The 20,096-nt window shown below is 51.9% G+C and overlaps 4 protein-coding genes across 4 annotated transcripts; 3 read left to right on the top strand and 1 right to left on the bottom strand.

Annotated features, from left to right (window-relative positions):
• Positions 1–6,682: 6,682 nt before the first annotated feature.
• On the top strand, positions 6,683–7,371 carry N656DRAFT_58173 (uncharacterized protein). The gene has a single exon (XM_064810173.1). The coding sequence runs from the start codon at positions 6,781–6,783 to the stop codon at positions 7,246–7,248; it is 468 nt and encodes a 155-aa protein (XP_064675308.1). The 5' UTR covers positions 6,683–6,780; the 3' UTR covers positions 7,249–7,371.
• A 5,860-nt stretch (positions 7,372–13,231) lies between these two features.
• N656DRAFT_699085 (glycosyltransferase family 32 protein) lies at positions 13,232–14,435 on the top strand (the record flags this gene model as incomplete). The annotated part of the gene is made up of 2 exons (XM_064810760.1): positions 13,232–14,324; positions 14,392–14,435. 2 exons carry the CDS (start codon positions 13,232–13,234, stop codon positions 14,433–14,435), a joined length of 1,137 nt encoding a protein of 378 aa, XP_064675307.1.
• Positions 14,436–15,996: 1,561 nt separating this feature from the next.
• Positions 15,997–18,047, top strand: N656DRAFT_699964 (long-chain fatty-acid-CoA ligase-like protein; the record flags this gene model as incomplete). Its single annotated transcript, XM_064810826.1, has 2 exons — positions 15,997–16,125; positions 16,188–18,047. The coding sequence occupies 2 exons, from the start codon at positions 15,997–15,999 to the stop codon at positions 18,045–18,047; spliced, it is 1,989 nt and encodes a 662-aa protein (XP_064675306.1).
• Positions 18,048–18,323: 276 nt separating this feature from the next.
• On the bottom strand, positions 18,324–19,816 carry N656DRAFT_841353 (NAD(P)-binding protein). Its single transcript, XM_064818986.1, has 2 exons — positions 19,462–19,816; positions 18,324–19,397 (listed from the first exon to the last, which is right to left on the bottom strand). Exon 2 carries the CDS (start codon positions 19,357–19,359, stop codon positions 18,574–18,576), a length of 786 nt encoding a protein of 261 aa, XP_064675305.1. The 5' UTR covers positions 19,360–19,397; positions 19,462–19,816; the 3' UTR covers positions 18,324–18,573.
• Between the last annotated feature and the right edge of the window lie 280 nt (positions 19,817–20,096).

The following is a 20,096-nucleotide window of genomic DNA, read 5'->3' as shown; positions in this document are numbered from 1 at the left end:
GTTGTCCAATCTTTTTTCCTGTACGAGGCATGAAACAGCCTTCCATGAATCTCGTCATCTGAAAAGTGAAGGCTGCTGTGGAAGGAGGGCGGCGGGGCGTTGTCATCCGGTTAACGCTACTGTATGGATTGGGTCCGATGGCTCTTTGCGCGTCGTTCGGTTTTCTTGCAACCGTGGTGTGGTGCGATCAATTGCAGCCACATCTTGCCGAAATCAGTAGAAGCATGTCGAGTTCCCAGCACGTGGCGGCGATCGTAGAACATTCGTGGAAACCTGAGCGAGCAGAAGGTGGCGTCCACCACGGTAACAGCAAAGGTTGGTGGCGTAGGACTGCTTTCATTCCTTTCATTCCCACCCCGATCTGCAGTCACAAGTAAAAGCAACTAATCGGGGAAATTAGTATGCAACAAGACGTTGACAGGGACCTGTTGTGTGCATGTCAACGGCTGCGTTCCCTCAACACGTCCGTTCACAATTGGAAGGCAACCCACGCCACGGAAGTTGACGAGCAGACGGGGCCGAAACCAACCAGTGACTGTTGGCGTGACGAGCAGACGATCCCACTGCAGCGTCCCTGAAACTTACTCTCCCAATATACTGGGCAACCGGACCGCTGCTGCTGGGCCTCGAATCCAACTAGCAGGGATGGATCGGGGACTGGAATCGGAGTGCTGTGCTCAACAGCAGAGCAAACCCCGGCTTTCACCGACCATTCACATCCGAGATTACCGGGAACATGGGCGAAGAGAGCAATAAAAGAGGCCATTGTCCGCTCGAAACTCCCAATATATAACCCAGGTCCAACAGCCATGCTCCCGCTCGAAATGCTCTCAAGCTGCTCTGTGTTTTGCTTCCCTGACAGTTGCCGCCATCCCAGCAGTGCTTCCAACACTGAGCGGCCGTGTCCATAGCTCCGGTCGTTATTATCGATGGTCTAGCTGCCAGGACCAGCTTGATTGGGAGCCAACGATTAGAACCAGTAGCAACACCTCTCGAAACACTCAAAACACCACAGACAACACCTACCCTCGACACCATGGCATCACCCCCGCCAACGCGGAATGGATCCAGCAATGAACAAAACACGTCGGCCGTTCCTAGCATCAAGGATAGCACCGCTCAATCGCATCATGGCGGACGACAGAGGACGCTCGCTCCGGATTGCAATGCGACATCTCCGAATTGCAACGCGACGTCGCCGGGGCCTGCAGACACGACTGCCGGCTGCCGTGCGTCAGATGGTGTCAATAGTGCCAATGGCAGAATATCACTTTCGATGGAGATCATCGACGGCGTCTCTCGTCAAGATGCCAGCGTCTCGGAAGAGTGAGAATATCATCGCAACATGACGTGATCTAGAAGGCTGATAAAGTGAGAAGAAGCTTCGTTCACTCTCAGTCAGCGCCCGACAGAACGATCAGGAACCACCTCACCCTTATGTGGCTCGAACAACAAGCCATGCCCGACGGGGCGCCTTTTTGGCCCGCCGCCTCCGCAGCGGGACCATCGCCCTCATCTGATGCCTTAAATTCGGAACTCACCGCTGTAGGATGGCCTGGGCAGACCACCGTTGACGCAGATAAAGGTCAAAACCGGAAGATAACCAACAACCAGTCTGCTGAACAGCAAGATCATTGATCATGATGGCCGTGGCTAGGGGGTTGGATTGCCGACCCGCCAGTGTGGCTTGAGATACGGGGCGGCCTTGAAGAGTACTAGGTCAGGGAATAAGCAACCGGCCGCATTTTAGCTTTCGTGTAACAGAACATCGAATCTTTGTGGCTTGGCTTTCGTCCTAAGTCGTGACTGATTCCTGATCCCTATCGGCCTTTGATCTCGAGGGGCGTTTTCCCATCCTCGGCTTATTCCGCTCTAGCGTGTTCGACTGAGATCGGGACCCGAAGCTTCGCAAAGTTTTCGCAAAGCCACAGCCGATTCCTCGCGAATTGGTAGACGTTCGACAGATCGCTGTGAATGCCATCCAAAGCTCTCAAGCCGACGTGCAACTCCCGCCATACCACGTAACTCAACGGATAGAAAGTGCTTTCATCGTTGCAAGTTGCTCGGCACGCGCCATTGTTCTGTTTTGGACATCGGGCACTTTTAGGTCAGGATTATGGCCATTCACATTGCTAGATGCCTTGCAGATCTTCGCTCTAGAATATATCCGCAGATCTTTCTTGGTTCCGTCGTTGATTCGGAACTTCAGTAGGAACCGGAACGACCTTAGGACGGAAGATGGTTCGATGCGGTGCCTGTAGGCCAACCCTCGCCCGTAAGTTCGGTGAGAGGGCAAAAATAGCGCGACGCCTGCGAAATCGGCTTGACAATTCCTTTGAGACAGAATTCGAGGTTCAGGTGAGCGAGCGACGATTGATGGCCTGTCGGAAACGATGAATTGATTGGTCGGAACCCAGGAAACCGAGACGACTACTAGTACTAGAAGACAGTGAGTGGCTCTTGTCTTTAGCGTCCTTTGACAAGTCAGAGCAAATCGCATTCGTAAAGATACTTGAAGAACGTTATTGTGATAGAGCCGAAGCTGAATCAGCCATACTCCTCGACGTCATCGAGCGAAAGTCAAATTAGGAGCCCCAGGTCGTTGAACAGTTGAGCACTTAAGCTAGGGTCTGAGGTGTGGAGACACGCTAGCCGCGCAGGCGCGCCAGGACTGACCGCTCATTGTAACTTCCACTCGATTTTTTATCAACCATCTCCGTGTGATGGGTACGGATACTCCCTAACTTGATTACTTCTTGCCACCTTAGGTTACCTTTGGAACATTTCAATGACCGCCGCCGTGTCAGTTTTCATTTTCCGAGACTCCAGGGAGCAACTGTTTCCCCTGGACATCCGATGGGAGTAGGTCCGAGCTCGGAAGGAAACGTACCACAGTCAGGTTCTTTCCCGTACCCGCTCAGTTTCCGGGACAGGGACTCACCGGCAGACCTGGCATGAAGTGAATACTGTACTGCGGTATGGAGGACTTCTTCTGCCCGAGTTTGGATCCCCGCAGCATTAAGAGCAGACCAAGCAGACCGTCCCAGAAGACCTCCCTGGATGGTTTGGTCCTGAACCCCGTCGGAAGTGCACGGACGAGGGAACGGCTTGGGTGACGCATTGGCACCCGGGCAACACAACGTTAGGTAGGGCCTTGCTAGCACCGGAGATACCTATGAACGTCGTGCATTCACGTGTTGAACCGTACACGGTTTGGCGTAGCCCTTGATAGTGTAACTTTAGGAATTGTCTCGAATCATACACTGATCGGCTCATGGGTAACGTTAGGTTGTACTGTTTGTCGATTCGAGCCCCCTAGACCAGGACAATGCATGGGCCCGTCTCCCGGCCCGGCTTCCATTGAAACACTTGTCGCGCTTGTAAACCCCTACCCTCCAGCGACTTGCAGGGCGTCACAGCAGCACCCCACAGCGGTTCGGCCCGGTTTCCAAGCTTGTCACGGCTCCAGTCAGCTTGGAGCGGCAGAGCTTATTTCAACTCCAGCTTTGCACGAGGCTGCCATGCCGTCTCTCATTGACCACATTTCGCACCTGTACCGCACCCGACTTGCACAATCAGGGTGGGTGCTCAGAACCTGGATGTCGCCACACGATGCCTCTTCTGGCAATGCCAATGCCATTCACTCCATGCACACAATTGAATAAACGGGATATTAGGAACAAAACCAGTTGCACTAGCACCTGGGAGGCGAGGTCAAAGTGTCCTTGTAATTCGGCAGCACTGCAACCTGGAACCCAAACCCCCGGCCTCGTCTGAGCCGTCACATGACGCTGCTCAAAAGCCATTCAAGAAAAATGAGAGAAAAGAAAAGCAAGAGAGACTGATCAACGCGGAGAGAAGAGAGAGAAGAACGGAGTTGTATAAACTCATCCTTTGAGAAAGGCGGAAGAGGCGAGGGGATGAGATAAGGAGGTGAGAAATAATAAGATCAACAAAAATAAAACAGAAGTGATTGGGTTGGAGGGCTGGGGGTTTGACACCTCTGTCGGGAAACGTGAAGGGCACGTCGCGTTCGATATTGTCTTAGACAGTTGATTGAAGAGGAAAGAAGAAGATTCTGTACTTGAAGTCAAGGCCTGTTGGGCTCAGGTTTTCATGGACAGAGGTCTCACGCCGCTGGGGACCGTGGAAGTGTTGCCACAAAGAACCGTGCTGGTCTGTGATAACATAGAACCTCAACTCAGGAGGGAAAGGGGTGGAAGAGAATTGGAAGTGTTACAAAGTGTAGAGATAATGCCTAGCAACGTACTTTCATCGTCATAGTAGTGGAGAGGGATGAAGAATTTGCTTCTGTTGGAACCATTGAACATAAAACAGAAGGGTCTGGGTGCCTCAGTGTGCGGTGATGGCCGCTATGGACCGAGACTTGCAATATACGGCCTCCCTAAGTGGCGTGCCCACTTTGTGAGGATGATGGGAGCGTCTTATAGGCGCAAGGCTCCATGCGGCTCTGCTCTTACTCACGTAGTAATTAGTTCATGAGCTGTACGAACCTAAGGTAGGTATGTGAAGTATCTTCGCAAGATCCCTGTTCAAGAGTGGTTTGTGTAACCCGAAACAGAAACTAATCCAGCGGTAAATGGTGGACAATCACAGATCGGCAAGGCGCTCAGACAGAAGGACGGCCCGGGGGTTGCCATCGTTTGACAGCTTCGGCTGAGAGCAGTAAGGTAACGAACAGCAGTCTACTTACATACCTTAAGTTCGAAACCACAGCTCTCGAGCGTTACTCGGCATCCCTTTACAGTCTCGTGCAAAGTTTACAATTCCATTCAAAGCCAAGAAACCGGGTTTTGTGACTGTATGAAGCCACACAGCAGCCGCAGGGGGAAATTACAGTTGACGCCACCTAAGACAGAGGATGTGATTGTGTGCAGGAGGCTTTGTTTCAGGCGGCAGGAACCGCGCGCTTGCCGGGTGGGATGAACGGAGGGCTTCGCGATTAGTAACAATGAAAGGGTCGGATCCAGAACGCAATTTGCATCCAAAAAGCAGCGCATCTACAGGTTCTCGTGTTGCACGATTGCAATTGCATGGCAATTGAGGAATTCATCGGGAAGCAGTGTTGGGGGAGACATAAATAAATGAAAGGGCAAGAGTTGAGCATGAATGGATCCCAGGCAGTTACGAGGAAACCACCAATGCTACGCCACAGCAGTAGCGTAACTGAGCTGCAGAAACACAGATGCAAGACTCGATTGTAGGAACATGTCGGGGAAGCCTAAAGTGTATGTGGAGGTCCGGTTGTGCTTCCACTCCTGCGCGCAGGCCAGATGTCACCACCACTGGACCCTCCCCCTACCAATCCCCTTTTTGAGGGATCTCGAATTCCGCTCCCATCCAGTTCTCTAAGTACTATCTTGCATCTATTGTGGGTTAAGTTAAACCATCTTGTTTTTTGTTACTCGAGTGTCCCTCTATCCTTCCTCATGTCCCGTCAGGTTCCAGATCGCAGGCTCCTGTTTAAACCGGGCAGTTTGTTTCGTAAAGATCCATGGATCTGACCAAGTTGCTAGCAAAGCCCTTTCCGGGCCAGTATCCAGTCAAATACTGCTCCAGCTTCAACAACTAAGATATCTTTCTTGGTGCATTGAGCTCAGCTCGTCTCAACTTGGAGCTGGTGTCTGCAGGATTAAAGTTACAGGAAAGATAATTACCCGGTTTAGCAACACGTACGTGCAACTTTTCCGCGTGCCTTCTTGGAAAGCAAAGTAACTGAAGAGTGTTTCCGGTGGCTTGCATAGATCCCTTGCAGTGCAATAGCTACAAGGGAGTATCGGGATGCTTGTCCACCGGTGCTCACCATTTGCGACAGCCATCCCGTCTGCAGCCCAGGGTTGGCGGCTACGTGACATCCTGCGGAAGACTCTGCACTCGGCCATTTTTGTTGTCAGTTGGCGGTCCGACCACTGCATCAAGACAGATTGCCTACCCACTAGGTAGTCCCAACTGTTATAGATGCAAGGCGCTCCAGCTTAGGTGCTTGTCCGCGTTATATGTCAGGCATGTCTCTCAAACCGTGGCTGACAAGTTGAATCGCGGGTCATTCACTTGACCATGTTAAACCTGGCTTCTCAATCATGATACCTATACTCCAGGCCCCCTACCGAATTCATTGATGCTCACCCCGAAAACGCCGCTCAAAGCTCCTCCTTACTCACGGTTTGCCGAACGGGGGGGATATGCTCTACGCTTTCCAACCCATTATTGGCATGCCTCAACCAACATTGAACAGATTCAGCCTCTGTTGTTGCCTTGATTTTCTGCGAACCATCAAGCAGGTGCCACATGGGCCGCATCCCGCCCGACACAATTTTCCGAGCCATCGAGCCTTCATGTATCGAGGTACTCCGTCTTCGGACTCGACCAAGGCGCACAACGGTCTGCTCCAGTTGACAATCTGTCGCCATTAGACTCCAAAAGACGCATGGCAGCAACTTTGAACTCGACGGTCCGCCCTGGAGTACCCAACGCGGACCCAATCGGATGTGGTTATTCATAATTCGGAGACTTGAGGTGGTTGCCTTTCCATCTAGCGTGGTCTGGCCGGCCGAGAATGGCATGGGCTCTAGGCGGAGCTTTCACCGCCCCTTCCAGAACAGCCAGAAAGATATCGTCGCTGGTTGCTCCTCCTCCAAAAAGCTCGATTGTCCTTGCTTTCCTCTCGCCCTTGACTCTCTGTCCTTTTGCCATCAATACCAGAACTACAGGCGGCATACCAGCGTTCTGTATTCTCGCTAACCACTCTCGCGTTTGGAGATGCCTAACAAGAAAGGTCAATCCACCTCGAACCACATATCGTGCATGTGCCTCCCCCATCCTCAGTTAGATTCATCGAGCGCCTCGGGAACAGACGGTCTCGCTGCTGCATCGACTTGCCCTTCGAGGTTGATTGATCGACGATCATCGAGCAATATGGCGAGTAGATCACTGAGATCAGTGATAGCCACAGAACCCTCCACCCCTTTCTACTCGCCTCTTCAGTTCTCCCTGAACGCCTCGAGCCGGGATTTCCAACTGGACCCGGGTGGCTCTCAAGTCAATCCACGCCAGGGCACTAGCACATTGCCTTGGCCTCCTCGCAGCTCCTTTGCAGTAGCGGCGCCTCAAACCGCCGTCGATGTTGGTCATGCTGAACTAGACGCCCTGGCTGACTCAATGTCGGTCATGCCTGGCTCTCCAAGATCCCAGCAGACATTCGGGTTTCCCCAGTTCCATACTCTGTGAGAGCCCCAAGCAACCTCTTAGCACTGAATGGAGCAGGACACAGCTGACAGATTGTTCTTTGAAAGATCCACACAGCCGATGACGGGAAGAAGGAGCAAAACCAACAAAACCAGAAAGACTAACAACGATGAGTTGTGCAAAGAACATGCACGTGGAGCATATGAAAAGAACAAGAAGAGCCAAAACAAGAACCATGAGGTCGCTGCGCTTGCCGAGATTGAGACGGAGGGCTTTGTGCTAGTTCACAATGACATGGTTTGGGGGCCGAACTACTACTGCCTCAATGAACCTGCGGTCGACCATGATGAGCCCGCGTCCGACTCTCCATATCCCAGGCAGCTCAGCGACGCCGATCTTTGCGATGGGAACAACGAAGAGAATCGAAGCCAGCAAGAGGTATGGGATGACGCTGACTGGTTCATGTGCAGTGATATCGAATATTCGGAACATCAATGAGGTGCTCGGTAGGTCGCGTTGGTGTACCGAGGTTGGCCCGGGCTGCCGGTTTAGTTTGCTCTCAAGTTGGCGCCTCTCCTCAATCATCAACTCAGCTGGCTGGGGTGAAGGCACTACTGGCAGCTTTGCCATTTTTGTCCGTCGGAATATCTTCGAGCTTGTCGATTGTCTTGTTGAAAGTTCGAGCGACATCGTTCGTTGCCAGTCAATACAGCAGGTTGTCGGAAAAAGGCATTCAGTCTTTGCTTCATTTAACGGGCCTGCTGAGTCTTATGAAACATCAATGCCTCAAGTTCCCATGTACCCAGATTGTCGCCCATATGGTCTGTCGAAGTCATACGAATATTGTCTCCTAATCGAGCCTGAGGTGCGCAAGAATCAGAAGGGCGTACCCGACTTTGAAGGGTCTTAGTCGGGGCATCACACGCTAATTATATGACAAGGAATTTCTTCGAGCATCTTTGTGCTCCATGGGAGAGGAGATTCGAAAGCTGTATTTCCTGCGCTGGCTAAGGATATCGAGGATGGAGAACAAGTGACTCAGCATAATAAGGTAGGCATGTCTCTGATAGCAGTCAGTGCGGTGTCATATCAGGTTTTAGCATTGACTGAAGAAAATATCTCGGCCATGCATCGTTCCAGCCGTCCCTCAAGGGTATGACGACGAAATACTTTTAAAGTTGGTGGCCACGGCATTCTCACGATTCGTCCAAGTCGGCGTCGAGAACTTGGCACCGTCACAAGTGCTTTGCAACCCAGCCAATCTTGTCATCGTACATGCGCGACACATCACGGTGAGTTGTCCCCAATTCCTGTGTTATAAAAAAATCTTACATTTGTTTGTAATATAATGCGGCCCAACAGGCGGTTTGGTGGGTTAAACACTAGCCGCCGGTTCCGTCACAGTTTGTATCTAAATACGATCAGACAAAGATCCGGAGAATGATTGTTATAGTCTGTTTGTTCTTCTTTTAGGGGTGGGTGAAGCCTGAGCCATGTCCTTCAGGGGTTATGAACTGGATAACCGGGAGGCCCCACACAGATTGGCGTAACCACAGCAACGCCCCTTTTTTTACTTGGCATCCGATCTGTCCGTGTCCAGTCCTTGAGATAACTAATGCCTGTCTATCTTTACGTGCGTGATCCGTAAGAAAATGGAAAATTGTCTGCTGACTTGCCAGTTTCCAACTTTGCTAATGGTATGTATGTACAGTACGAAGTACTGTACAGTACGATGCTGTACTACATTGCGTTACTACCTAAGGTACCTACATACGGTGCCTACTCGAGATTTACTGCCCGCCCTGCTCAGAGACATTCATTGTCAGGCGCTTTACTTGGACTCAGGTAATTGAGTATTGGGGACTGCTGCTGATAGACAAACGAGAACTGTTCTCGTGTCGCCAGATATTTTGACATTCATCATGTTCGCAATCGCCCCCTGAAATCCCGGGTCGTGCTACGGTGCTTCACGGCTCGAGTCTCCTTCCTATAGATCCTGAGCTGAGGTATTACAGCCTGCCAGTGAGATCTTGCACTCTACATGATTTCAATCATTTCTTTTCTGATCGATGGGATTACCGACGGAAGGACTGACCTACTAGCCGGTTATACACGGAGAAAATGATCTATGTATGGTGTAGCAAACTGTCACAAGCTTGCTTCGATGAAGGCTCTCCCACAATGATTACATGCAAGCCAAGACCAAGGCATCCAAGACTTTGACAAATAAGGCACGTCATGTAGCGCCGGACACAACATGAAGATGGATGTGCGGGGAAGATGCAGATAGCCTTGTATGTATGTACATCCTGCCATGTATATTCTGCATCCACCCATTAGCACTCTGTGCGGCTTGCAGATCTTCCGTGGCATTGTATTTTGCCGCCGTGTGCGTTTCTTGCATTTTCAATTCTGAAATGTGACTCTTTTGGTCACTAGAAGCCGAGCCCTCCCTCCCCTCACTGCTACCCCTCCTTTTTGAGCTGGAAAAGATAAGTGGCTTGTATCCTCGTAGTGACCCTCGATCACGATTGGTCGACATCCAATAGTGTGAGTGAAGAAGGCGGCGAGATACAATTGTAGGCCAGGAGGGCTTTATTGAAGAATTGCAGTTTGGTTGTGCATTTTGGGCGCATGTGATGAAGGATGTGCCACCTTGGGCTTCGCATATAGTAGATTAGTTCCCGCCTCAAGGTAGCACCGATGGTGCAGTATTGAGGTAGGAGACGCTTGGAGAAGAGCGGAGGCAGCTTGAAGCCACGGCACTTCGGGGAAGGCAACCTGTATCTGGCCATGGCCAAGGCTAGTTGCCTCGGGCTCTGATCTGCAGAAACGATATCACTAATGTTAAATGTCTCGATTGTACCGGAATGTGACGCTTAGCGCGCAAGGGCGGCTTACAAGTGACCACGGGCGAGCCAATTCATTTCCGGTTATGGTTGTCGCCTTGTTCGGTGAGCAGACAAGGCTCCCGAGATCAGCTTGCATTGTAGGGGTAATGTGGGAGAGGAATGCCTCAACCGCCTAAGGTACTCTGGATGGTTACAGACGGGAAAGAGTAGGGGCAGTTATTGGCATCATGTGTGAAAGCACCGACATCTACACACCTCATTTCCATGACGAGACTTCGTGGATAGAGCCCGGGCGTACCGGTCTGCCAGCCTGAAGGTGTGTTGCTTGGCAGTGAGCTATAAACAAGGACCTATTTACTAGACAGTCACAGCAATTGTAGGTTTCTACCAGGGAAAGGGGACCCTTGACATTACTCCCCTTATTGCAATTCACCTTGACATACAAGTTTGAGCAATACAATAGCGTGAGGTTAGTAGTACTGTAATGACAACCTGAACGCGATGTGTGATATTGCTAGTATGTCAGAGACAACCTAGCTCTCTCCGTGCTAGTCACAGGTTGATTGCAAGCTGCTCGGTGAGGTTCCATTTGAGGGCCAAAGCTGTCAACCTTGCTGTCAATCCTCTCGGCTAAGGTACCTTATTGTAGAAATCATACCACATACGGCGAATGAGTGAGACGTCCAAAGACATTGAATCGCATATCAGTGGAACGGAGCGACTTTCAGTGTAAAGACTGGAGCTGGTGTTTTACCTACCTAGGTAAGGTAGGTACTAGGTACCTAGTTAGCCGACACTGATAGTAGGAGATATTAGACATGAAGCATAAAGACTCAGAAGTCTCCGACGGCTACCACTGCCGTTATCAGGAGAGCAGGCTGAGAGAGGAGAGAGCGGAGGTTCATCAACCAGGATCCATGAGCTTGAAAAAGGCACGGATGATCGTAAGTGGTCGCTTAGATATTCGAATATCTATGTAGTGCAGGACTGAAATCCGGTCAGTACCAATCCATATAGTATATAAGGTGTAAAGGTACTATGTATGGATGTACGTACGGTAAATCTGGATAGGCGTCGATAAATACCTAGTAGATATACCTACCTTGCTTAGGTATGTTATCCATAATGCTGTATTTGTATTGTACATTGCTTGATACATATTCTGCGGAGCATAGCCGAGGCGAGGTTTCTAGGGCAACGTACAAACATTTCTTGTAGTGGCATTTACTGCCGAATGGCAGTTAGAATGATAGAAGACTTATGCGGTCAGGTTAAGGAAAGTCTTTACATAGTAGTAAATAGAGGCACAGCAGCTTACCTTGCTCATGCCTGTAATCCTTGGCGGTTTCTGGTCACACCATAGAATAAGACGGACAATCTCTGCTGTCCAATCTCGCAACGAACCGTTCGCTCGAGCCTCGTGGCAACTTGAAAGCCGCGATGTTGCCAGAGCACTCACATCGATTACTGTCGGTACAGTACATGTACCTACATACTTTTTGAACCCCATGGTAAAGTAGACATAATTTTGAATTATGGTTGAGAAATCATAGTAATGTAAGACGAGAAGGGGTTATGTATGGCTTCAAGTTCCCCTCGGTATAAGACTTGTAAGTTCAGTTGTGGGTGAGGTTCAAGGATACCTCCAGTATGAAGCACGGTTCAAAGTCTGAGAATTCAAGTTCATTTGACTGCCATGAATTCTGCCTGTTCATACATTCGCTGAATAGCTACCAGCTGGGCAAAATAATTGTCGGACTAAGCGAACCCGCTTTTGAATCCGAGGCACTTCGAGCGGACGCAAAGTCGGTCTGCGAATGCGAGCCTGCGCCCCTGTGATGACATGTGTTCCCTAATTATTTTCAACAGGGAGACTCAATTGCTGCTGAGAAGGACCGCCAATGAGAAAAACAATCACTTGTAAACCATACACTAGCCTTTGGGCCCTTGGGGACGTTTATGACAATATCTGTTGATCCGCGCATCTGACAATTTGGCTGGATTGCCCGGGACTTGGATTCTTGAAACAATTGCTTGGCAGAAGCTTGGTCTGGCTTGGCGCACTAGCTGGCTGCTGCAGGGGCACATGTTTCAAGTTTCAGGTCCCACTCGAGATCAAGGAAATGACGCGGGTGAGGCGGGGTTCGAATTGTCCAAAGGCTGTTGGAAAAGACATCTGCTGCGAAATTTTGCCATCTTCGAGTCGTTCATCAAACTGGTGTGGATTGACTCAGCCAGAGTCACTTTCGGGAACCGCGCTACGATGGAGAAACGGTGATCTCCTGAGGTACAGAGGTACTGTACGCATGTGTGTATGAACAACAATTATACGGAGTACCGAAAACATTGATGAGAGTATCTACGTACTGTATAATACCATGTTCCACCATGTACTACCGTACCGTTGTCCAGGCCCTGTGCAAGTTTGTGTTAATACAAGTACCTTACAGTATCTACCTGCCTTAGATGCTAACCAGCTTATCCCCTATTCTGCCTCAGCTCCTGCCTCGGGTACTTAAGTACGTATTGTAATTAGATCTCTTTTTGGAGGCCGAGGTCAAGTTGTAAATCGTCAGCCCAGCGCTGACCCGATCAACGAAGCTTCGTTGTATCCGTACTCCGTAGTTGGGTGGTACAATAATTTACATTATGATCAGCATTCCCACGCATGTACGAATACCCCGTACTGACTGTAGTGTAATTTCACTTACTGGAAATCTTTTGGCTTGCGAGCCATAAGCGATTAGCCAGCTCCAAATCCATTTACTGTTTAATAAGACGTACTCCGTACGGTATTCGTAAACTATTCCTCGCATCAGGGCATCTTGAAAAGATTAGTGCACCGTTAAGGGGAGATCCCCTACTCGAGGAATATTGACCGACAAACTCTCTGATTCTGAGTTCCAATTCCGCGCTGCTTGACACTTTGTAATACCAATTCTTTTCTCTTCACCTGTTTATCTCTCCGGGTTTGCCATTTTAGACTCCAAATGTCAAGCGTCCCTTCCTGCATACGTCACGCCTCGGCGCTTGAATGATTCCGAGTTCGACTCCTGGATCCATCTGCCAGCTTGCGGACTGCCGCGCGTCCATACATCAAGCAAGCTAAGTATTACGGCAGCTGCACCTCTTCTTTTTCCTTGCCTTGCATCAGACACGAGCAGAGCTGCACAATGCTCACCTTTCGCCGCGCTCTCGTGGCTGCGGCGTTCTTCATCACGATTCTCTTCCTCACGACACGGTCGACTTCGCCAGCTGCCACGTCATCTGCGGTCGAATTTCCGAAAGCACAACCTGGCGCTGGATCAAAGCAGCAGTCACAGACGACAGCGTCCTCCGACCAAGACCTTCTCAACGACGATGCGGTACATGTTGGGGGGAACCGCAATAAGCCGTCTCCGCAGGGACAGAAAACAATGCAGGACATGTCCAAAATGACACTCAACGAAAAGCTCGCATACCAGTTCCCCTACGACGTCGAGACAAAGTTTCCCGCCTACATCTGGCAGACGTGGAAGTGGACACCAGCACAGGGCGAATTCAACTTCCGCGAGCAAGAGGCGACATGGACGGAACAGCATCCAGGCTTCATACACGAGGTCATCACGGACCAGGTGGCCGTGCATTTGCTGCGGCTGCTCTACGCATCGGTGCCCGAAGTATTGGAGGCATATGAGGCGCTCCCGCTGCCAGTTCTCAAGGCCGATTTCTTTCGCTACCTGATTCTGCTAGCAAGAGGAGGGATATACTCGGACATTGACACGTATGCGATCCGCAGCGCCCTTGACTGGATCCCCGAGTCGGTACCCCGGAACACGGTTGGGCTAGTGATTGGCATCGAGGCGGATCCCGATCGCCCAGACTGGAAGGACTGGTACAGCCGGAGGATACAGTTTTGCCAGTGGACCATCCAGAGCAAGCCGGGACATCCGATCTTGCGGGAAACGGTAGCGCGCATCACGGAGCAAACGCTGCAGCGCAAGCGGGCCGGGTCGCTGAACAATATTATCGACAAGAATGTCATTGAATTCACAGGTCCGGCGCTCTGGACGGATATCATATTTGAGTACTTCAATGACGAGCGCTATTTCGACATGACGCAATCCGCCGGACCCATTGACTACCGTAACTTTACCGGCATGGAGGCACCGAAACAGGTTGGGGATGTCATTGTACTCCCGATCACAAGCTTCTCCCCAGGCGTCCAGCAGATGGGCGCCAAGGATTATGATGATCCAATGGCTTTTGTGAAGCACGATTTTGAAGGTGACTGCCATTCATGGTCATTTAGAATCGTCTTGGATGTCCCCGAGACTAACTACGGGGATAACAGGCACATGGAAACCCGAAAGTGAGCGCCATATTGGGGAGAAATAAGCAACGATTCGAGCTCCAGCATTCTTCAGCGTTATGTTCTCAAGACAAATTATCCAAATCTTTTTAGTACACATGTTCGGTTGCAATACGCCTCTTAATTGCATGGCTTGGCGTTGTGGGAGGTTTCAGCTGCATCAACTGGATGGCTTTTCCTTATACGATAAAGAGCACCGACTGGGACAGGAGTAGAGTGTTAGAACAGCACAGCCTGCGGACCAGTCAAGGGCGGGACCCTACTTTCTTGTCATTGTCATTACACGTCACAGACAGACATGTACAGATAGATCAGCTCATATCATGCAGGTGTCATACAAGGTCAAGGTCGTGTCCGTTGTCGGACGGTACCATATGGCATTGCGAGCCACCGCTGGGCGGTTGAATGGCCCATGTTTCGTTTCACGAGCGGGCTACGGGGTGTTGTCAGGTGACGGCCATGTGAGACGGGCAGGGCGATTCTGTTTCGAGGGCGCAGAATTGAGTCGAGGGGCGCAATCTGCATACAAAAAACACGGCCTTCATCATGCTGTCACACTACTGCGAAAGCAGTCGGCCCGGATCTGGGCATCTAGCTCAGTCCATCCTCGTCTTCCCACCAGGGCTAGACTCAAGGGACAGTGAATTATCACGGTTGTTGTTCAGGTATTGTACACAACCGCCATCGGCACTTCCTGCCGTCGATCGGTCGGGGTCCGCGAGACATCCATTACAGCGCCGGCGGATACCTTTGGCCTTTTGCGGCCGAATCGAGCCGGGAAGGGAGACCGGCTGCGGACGGCTCAGTGCCTCCAATGACGTTGCGATTCCGATCTCCAGGTTGGTTTTACGAAAAAGTGGAGACGGCTAACCCCGCGCCATCGGGTTGACAACGGATGCCATTCTGGGGTTGCAATGGATCGCCAAGTTACGAACAGTTAAAGCTCTGAGTCTGAGATGAGCAGAACGAGAAAGAAAGGCCAATTCGAATACAGCTGGGCATCATGAGCTTGAGAAACGAAAACCAAGAGATGGCGTAAACCATCGGCCTGGGTAAGGCGACAATGTACTTGTACTTGTACGTACTGTACATACAGTACCCCTGAGGAAGGATGACGGGTGTCAGGGTACCTCCGTAGGGGTACGTGCTTCACTCGCATGTGGAGAATATCCCCGTCTACGAATGGTTCATGCACCCCGCATTTCAGACTCCTGCTCCTACAAGACCTACGGGAGGTAGGAATTTGCATAGGTAGAACCTCCCTTATTTGGACCACTGGCGCCTTACCGCGGTGACTTCTCATTACGCGATGCAAGAAGCCGAGGGAGATTGATCGATGGTCTTAACCCCACCGTGGTTTGGGGTAACTTCTTCCCCTTCCTATGATTGATCCCTTTTAGGGTGTGAGGCCTCCTCGCAAGTTGCCGGACTCACCCGCCATGGGTGCGGCTGTAGAGACGATCCAGGTTTATTTATCATTGGAAGCCAATGTGAGCTCATGCAACGTGAGACAGGCGAGTCACAATGCGTCCTCAACCGCGGCTGGCTACAGCTGTTTCCCCCCAACTCACCTCTCGCAATGGCTTCATGAGTAGGGGCATTCGAGCGCTACCGCTCCGCGCCAGCTCGCGCCCATCTGTCGGGGAAAGGACATACAAAAGCGGAGTGGTCAGTGGCGGCGGGTTGACGACGAGTATCAGTCAGGGGCCTAGAGAGGTAGGAGACCACCTTACCCTGCTACAACCGGACCTAGGGCTGCTATTGACACTTTTCCAAAGCCGTCGTTGCTGTCACAGACAATCCCCGAGCACTTTTCTTCCATTGTCTCGCAATTCGGAGATCGCCCGGCCGTTATCTGTCGCTCACCAACGACAGCCCGAGATGCACTACCAAGCATACCTGCCAGCGGTATCCCAGGGGCTTCTGAAAGGGTCCTCAGCTATTACGCACTCGACCTGGAGTCAAATGCAATCGCTCACTCGCTCCGCTCACTGGGCGTCAAGAAAGGTGACCGAGTCGCCGTGAGTCTTGGGAACTGTGCCGAGTTCGCCGCTCTCACCTATGCCATCTTCAAGCTGGGCGCCATCCTCGTTCCGCTGAATCCGGGTTTCAACGTGAAGCAAGTCACTGCAGCACTGAACCACCTCGGGGTTGAACTCTTGGTCATTGGGGCTGTCACTGATCTCGCTTACAAGCCCTGCCGCGGACGGAGTAACCTACCGCTACTACAAACCATCGTCCCAGACCTTGAGTCTGGTCGTGTCGAAGCGCCCGAGATTCCAACTCTCAAAACGGTGGTTGTAGTCGACAACGCAGCTTCCCACCCCCTCTCCTGCTTTCCTGCTTTATCTTCCCTCCGTTCATTGACATCGTTCAAGTCCCTGCTGCCAGACCTCGGTGATCTCCGAGGCTCCTCAAGCGTCGCCTCGCGTCAAATTATCCCGGACTCACCGATCTCTGCCTCGGAAACCATCAACATTCAATTCACGTCTGGCACGACGTCACAGCCCAAAGCAGCCATGCTCTCACACACCAACATACTCAACAACGGCTTCTTCATCGCCCACCGAATGGGTTTGGAACCATCCGATCTGATTGTGTGCCCGCCGCCACTCTTCCACTGTTTTGGCTCCGTCCTGGGCTACATGGCGACGGCAACGACGGGCGCAGCCATCCTCTTCCCATCGCCCGCCTTCGACCCGCTCGCCACTCTCCGAATGGCTGCCGAGCACAAGGCCACGGGTCTCTACGGCGTCGCTACAATGTTCGTCGCCATGTTGGAGCTCCTGCACCCGCCCACCGTCCCGGAGGAGCACATCCGTGCTTTCCCCACCCACTTACGCAAGGGTATCGCAGCCGGCAGCTCTGTCCCTGAGTCCCTCCTACGCAAGCTCTACGACACACTCGGGCTGAGCGACCTCGTCATCTGCTACGGCATGACCGAGACCAGCCCGGTGAGCTGCATGACCTCGCCCGACGATCCCTTTGCCAAGAGGACGGCGTCAGTGGGCAAGGCTATGCCTCATACTAAAGTCAAGGTAGTAGACCCGGATGACCGCTCTAGAGTGGTGCCTATCGGACAGCGTGGAGAGCTGGCTGCTGCTGGGTACCTCGTCATGAGGGGGTATTGGGGGGATGAGGAGCGCACCGGCGAGGTGAGGACGGTGGAGAAGGACGAGGACGGAAATGAGGTGGTTTGGCTCTACAGCGGCGATGAGGCCAGCATGGACGAGCAGGGGTACGTGGAGATAACGGGGCGGATCAAGGATCTCATCATCCGCGGAGGGGAGAACATCCGTCCGCTGGAGATTGAGAACTGCCTGTTTCAGCACCCCCTGGTGGCAGAGGTGAGCGTGGTGGGGGTGCCGGATGAGAGGTACGGAGAGAGCGTCGGCGCGTTTGTGATTGCGCACGAGGGCGTCGAGGTCGAGGGAGAAGAGCTGGCTAGGGAGCAACCCGGGAACGCGGAGTTGCTGACGAGGGAGAGCGTGAGGGAATGGGTGCGAACGCATTTGTCGAACCACCTCGCACCGAAGCATGTCTGGTTCGTCCACGAGTACCCCAAGACGGCGAGCGGCAAGATTCAGAAGTTCAAGCTGAGGGATATGGCTACGGCGCTGGCGAAGGCGGGAAAGTAGGAGCCCGGTCATTGTTGTCGTACATCAAGTTGTTTGAGTTGATGTGGCGGGGTAATGACCCTACGGTGTTGATCTAGCGGTCTGTAGTAGCAAAGGCCTAGATGAATGATATGGCAGCAGAAATTTGGAGAATCGCCAGACCAGGAGGCAAATCATGGGGATCATGGAGACTACATTAGACAGGGACGAAAAACGCAGGAAATAAGTCGCAAAGTTAAAAATGCATGCGATGGAACCACGGAACCATATGGTCGAGGCTGCAAGAGCTCTTAATGTCGACGTAATGGAGGGCGCCCACCAGCACTCGTGATGGTATGGATGATTTGGATCGCTGTCAGAGGCAACATGCCGCTGGTCGGAATGAAATGGGGCTTATATTCTTCTCGGGGTACGATGGTACTTAATGATCATCTCTGGATTCACAATGCGATTGGGCCAAATCTTAGACGGGTGGCGTTTGTTTACACCCCTGAAAATCTTTCCAGGCGAACCCGAGCTCTATATCCTGTGCCCCATCCATGCCTCCCTACGCCTCAGGCCAGTTGTTGTTGAACACAATGCAGGAACCATTTGCACTGGGCGCAATGTCCTTGTCGGTTAGAAAGAGGCAGTACTTGGCCACGCTCTCGATGGGCACAAATTTCTCGGGCGTAAAGGGCGTTTGTGAGGCCTGGATTTTCTGGAACATTTCCATATTCAACCCTGCCGCAAAGGCGTCGTTAATGTTGGTGTTCATGCCGCCAAGCAGCAGGGCCATGCAGTAGATGCCCTTGTCCCCGTAGAAGCCGGCCGTGTTCTTGGTCAGGGCCATGACGCCGGCCTTGGAGACGGTGTAGGCAGCGCCGCTCTTGAAGCCGTGGGTGCTGGCGTTGGAGCCAATGTTGATAATGACACCACGCACAGGGGCCTCCTGCTTTTCAAACTGGGCAATGGCTGCCTTGGTCGTGAGAAAGGGCCCGTTCAGGTTGATGTTCAGGACACGATCCCACTTCTCCTTGGAACAAGCCCCCACGGGGGAAAAGTCGTCCATGACGCCGGCATTATTGACGAGCACATCGAGGCGGCCAAATTTGGTGACGGCAGCGTCAATGAGCTTCTGCACAGCGGCCTCGTCCGTGACATCGGCCTGCTGGGTCAGAAATCTGCCGGCATAGGACTTGGCCCACTCTTCGTCGACAGAGGCGATGCGTTGGGGGTTGACATCGCAGATGACAACGTTTGCTCCCGCTGCAAGGAAGGCATCTGCAATGGCCTTGCCGAGGCCGCCGGCGGCACCTGTGACAATGACGGTCTTGGCTTGAGCGGAGGCCATTGTGTTGTTGAGACGGGTTGGGTATAGTTATGCTAACACTGCGAGGATGATGGTCAGACTTTGATCTGGTAAGGGGAAAATGTTGAGGAAAATCTACCATACCGCGAGTTTGAGACTACAGAAAGCAACGATTTCCATTACCCTAGATCAAGTACCCAAAGCATTCGGAAGGAAGCTGACTTCTTATATGTGTACCTTGTTGCGGGGTAACTTGGGATGTTCGTTGGGACTTGGGAGGGCATTGGGGGCTAGCCCACGATGGTCTACAATCACTGGCTGGGCCCTTGTTTCCATTGATGCGTTTCCTCTCCACTTGCACCAACAGTACGTGTACCTGTAGCTTACTCAGATCAAAGTCAAGACCCGTATCCGAATGCGAGCTTGGCCGGTCCAGTGATGGTTCTCCGCCTTCACTCAATTGCGGTGGAGTTGAGGAAGGCGGGGGGGTCAAACCTCGGGAAACGAATTCGAATGCGAAACAGAAAGAGGCACGAGAGGTAAGCGGTTGGCGCACAGACTCAGCGCTAAGGTATCAGTTCTGCGCTAACTTGAATGGGTACGGTAAGGCTTCTGAAGCCTTGGCGGATGCTTACCCCTGTTATAAATGACGAAAGCAACGGCTTTCCAGACGAGACCTCGCAATTTTTGGACGAGAAACCTAATTTCAACAACAGCAATCTCAACCATATCAGATCTTGTCGTATCTAGACGGATATGGCTGCAATTGCACGATATTC

The sequence above is a fragment of the Canariomyces notabilis genome, assembly GCF_033297395.1.
Source record: "Canariomyces notabilis strain CBS 508.74 unplaced genomic scaffold N656scaffold_1, whole genome shotgun sequence".
In the NCBI taxonomy this organism is placed as follows: Eukaryota; Fungi; Ascomycota; class Sordariomycetes; order Sordariales; family Chaetomiaceae; genus Canariomyces; species Canariomyces notabilis.
The sequence above is the reverse complement of the archived record's forward strand: the minus strand, read 5'-3'. Positions and strand labels throughout refer to the sequence as shown.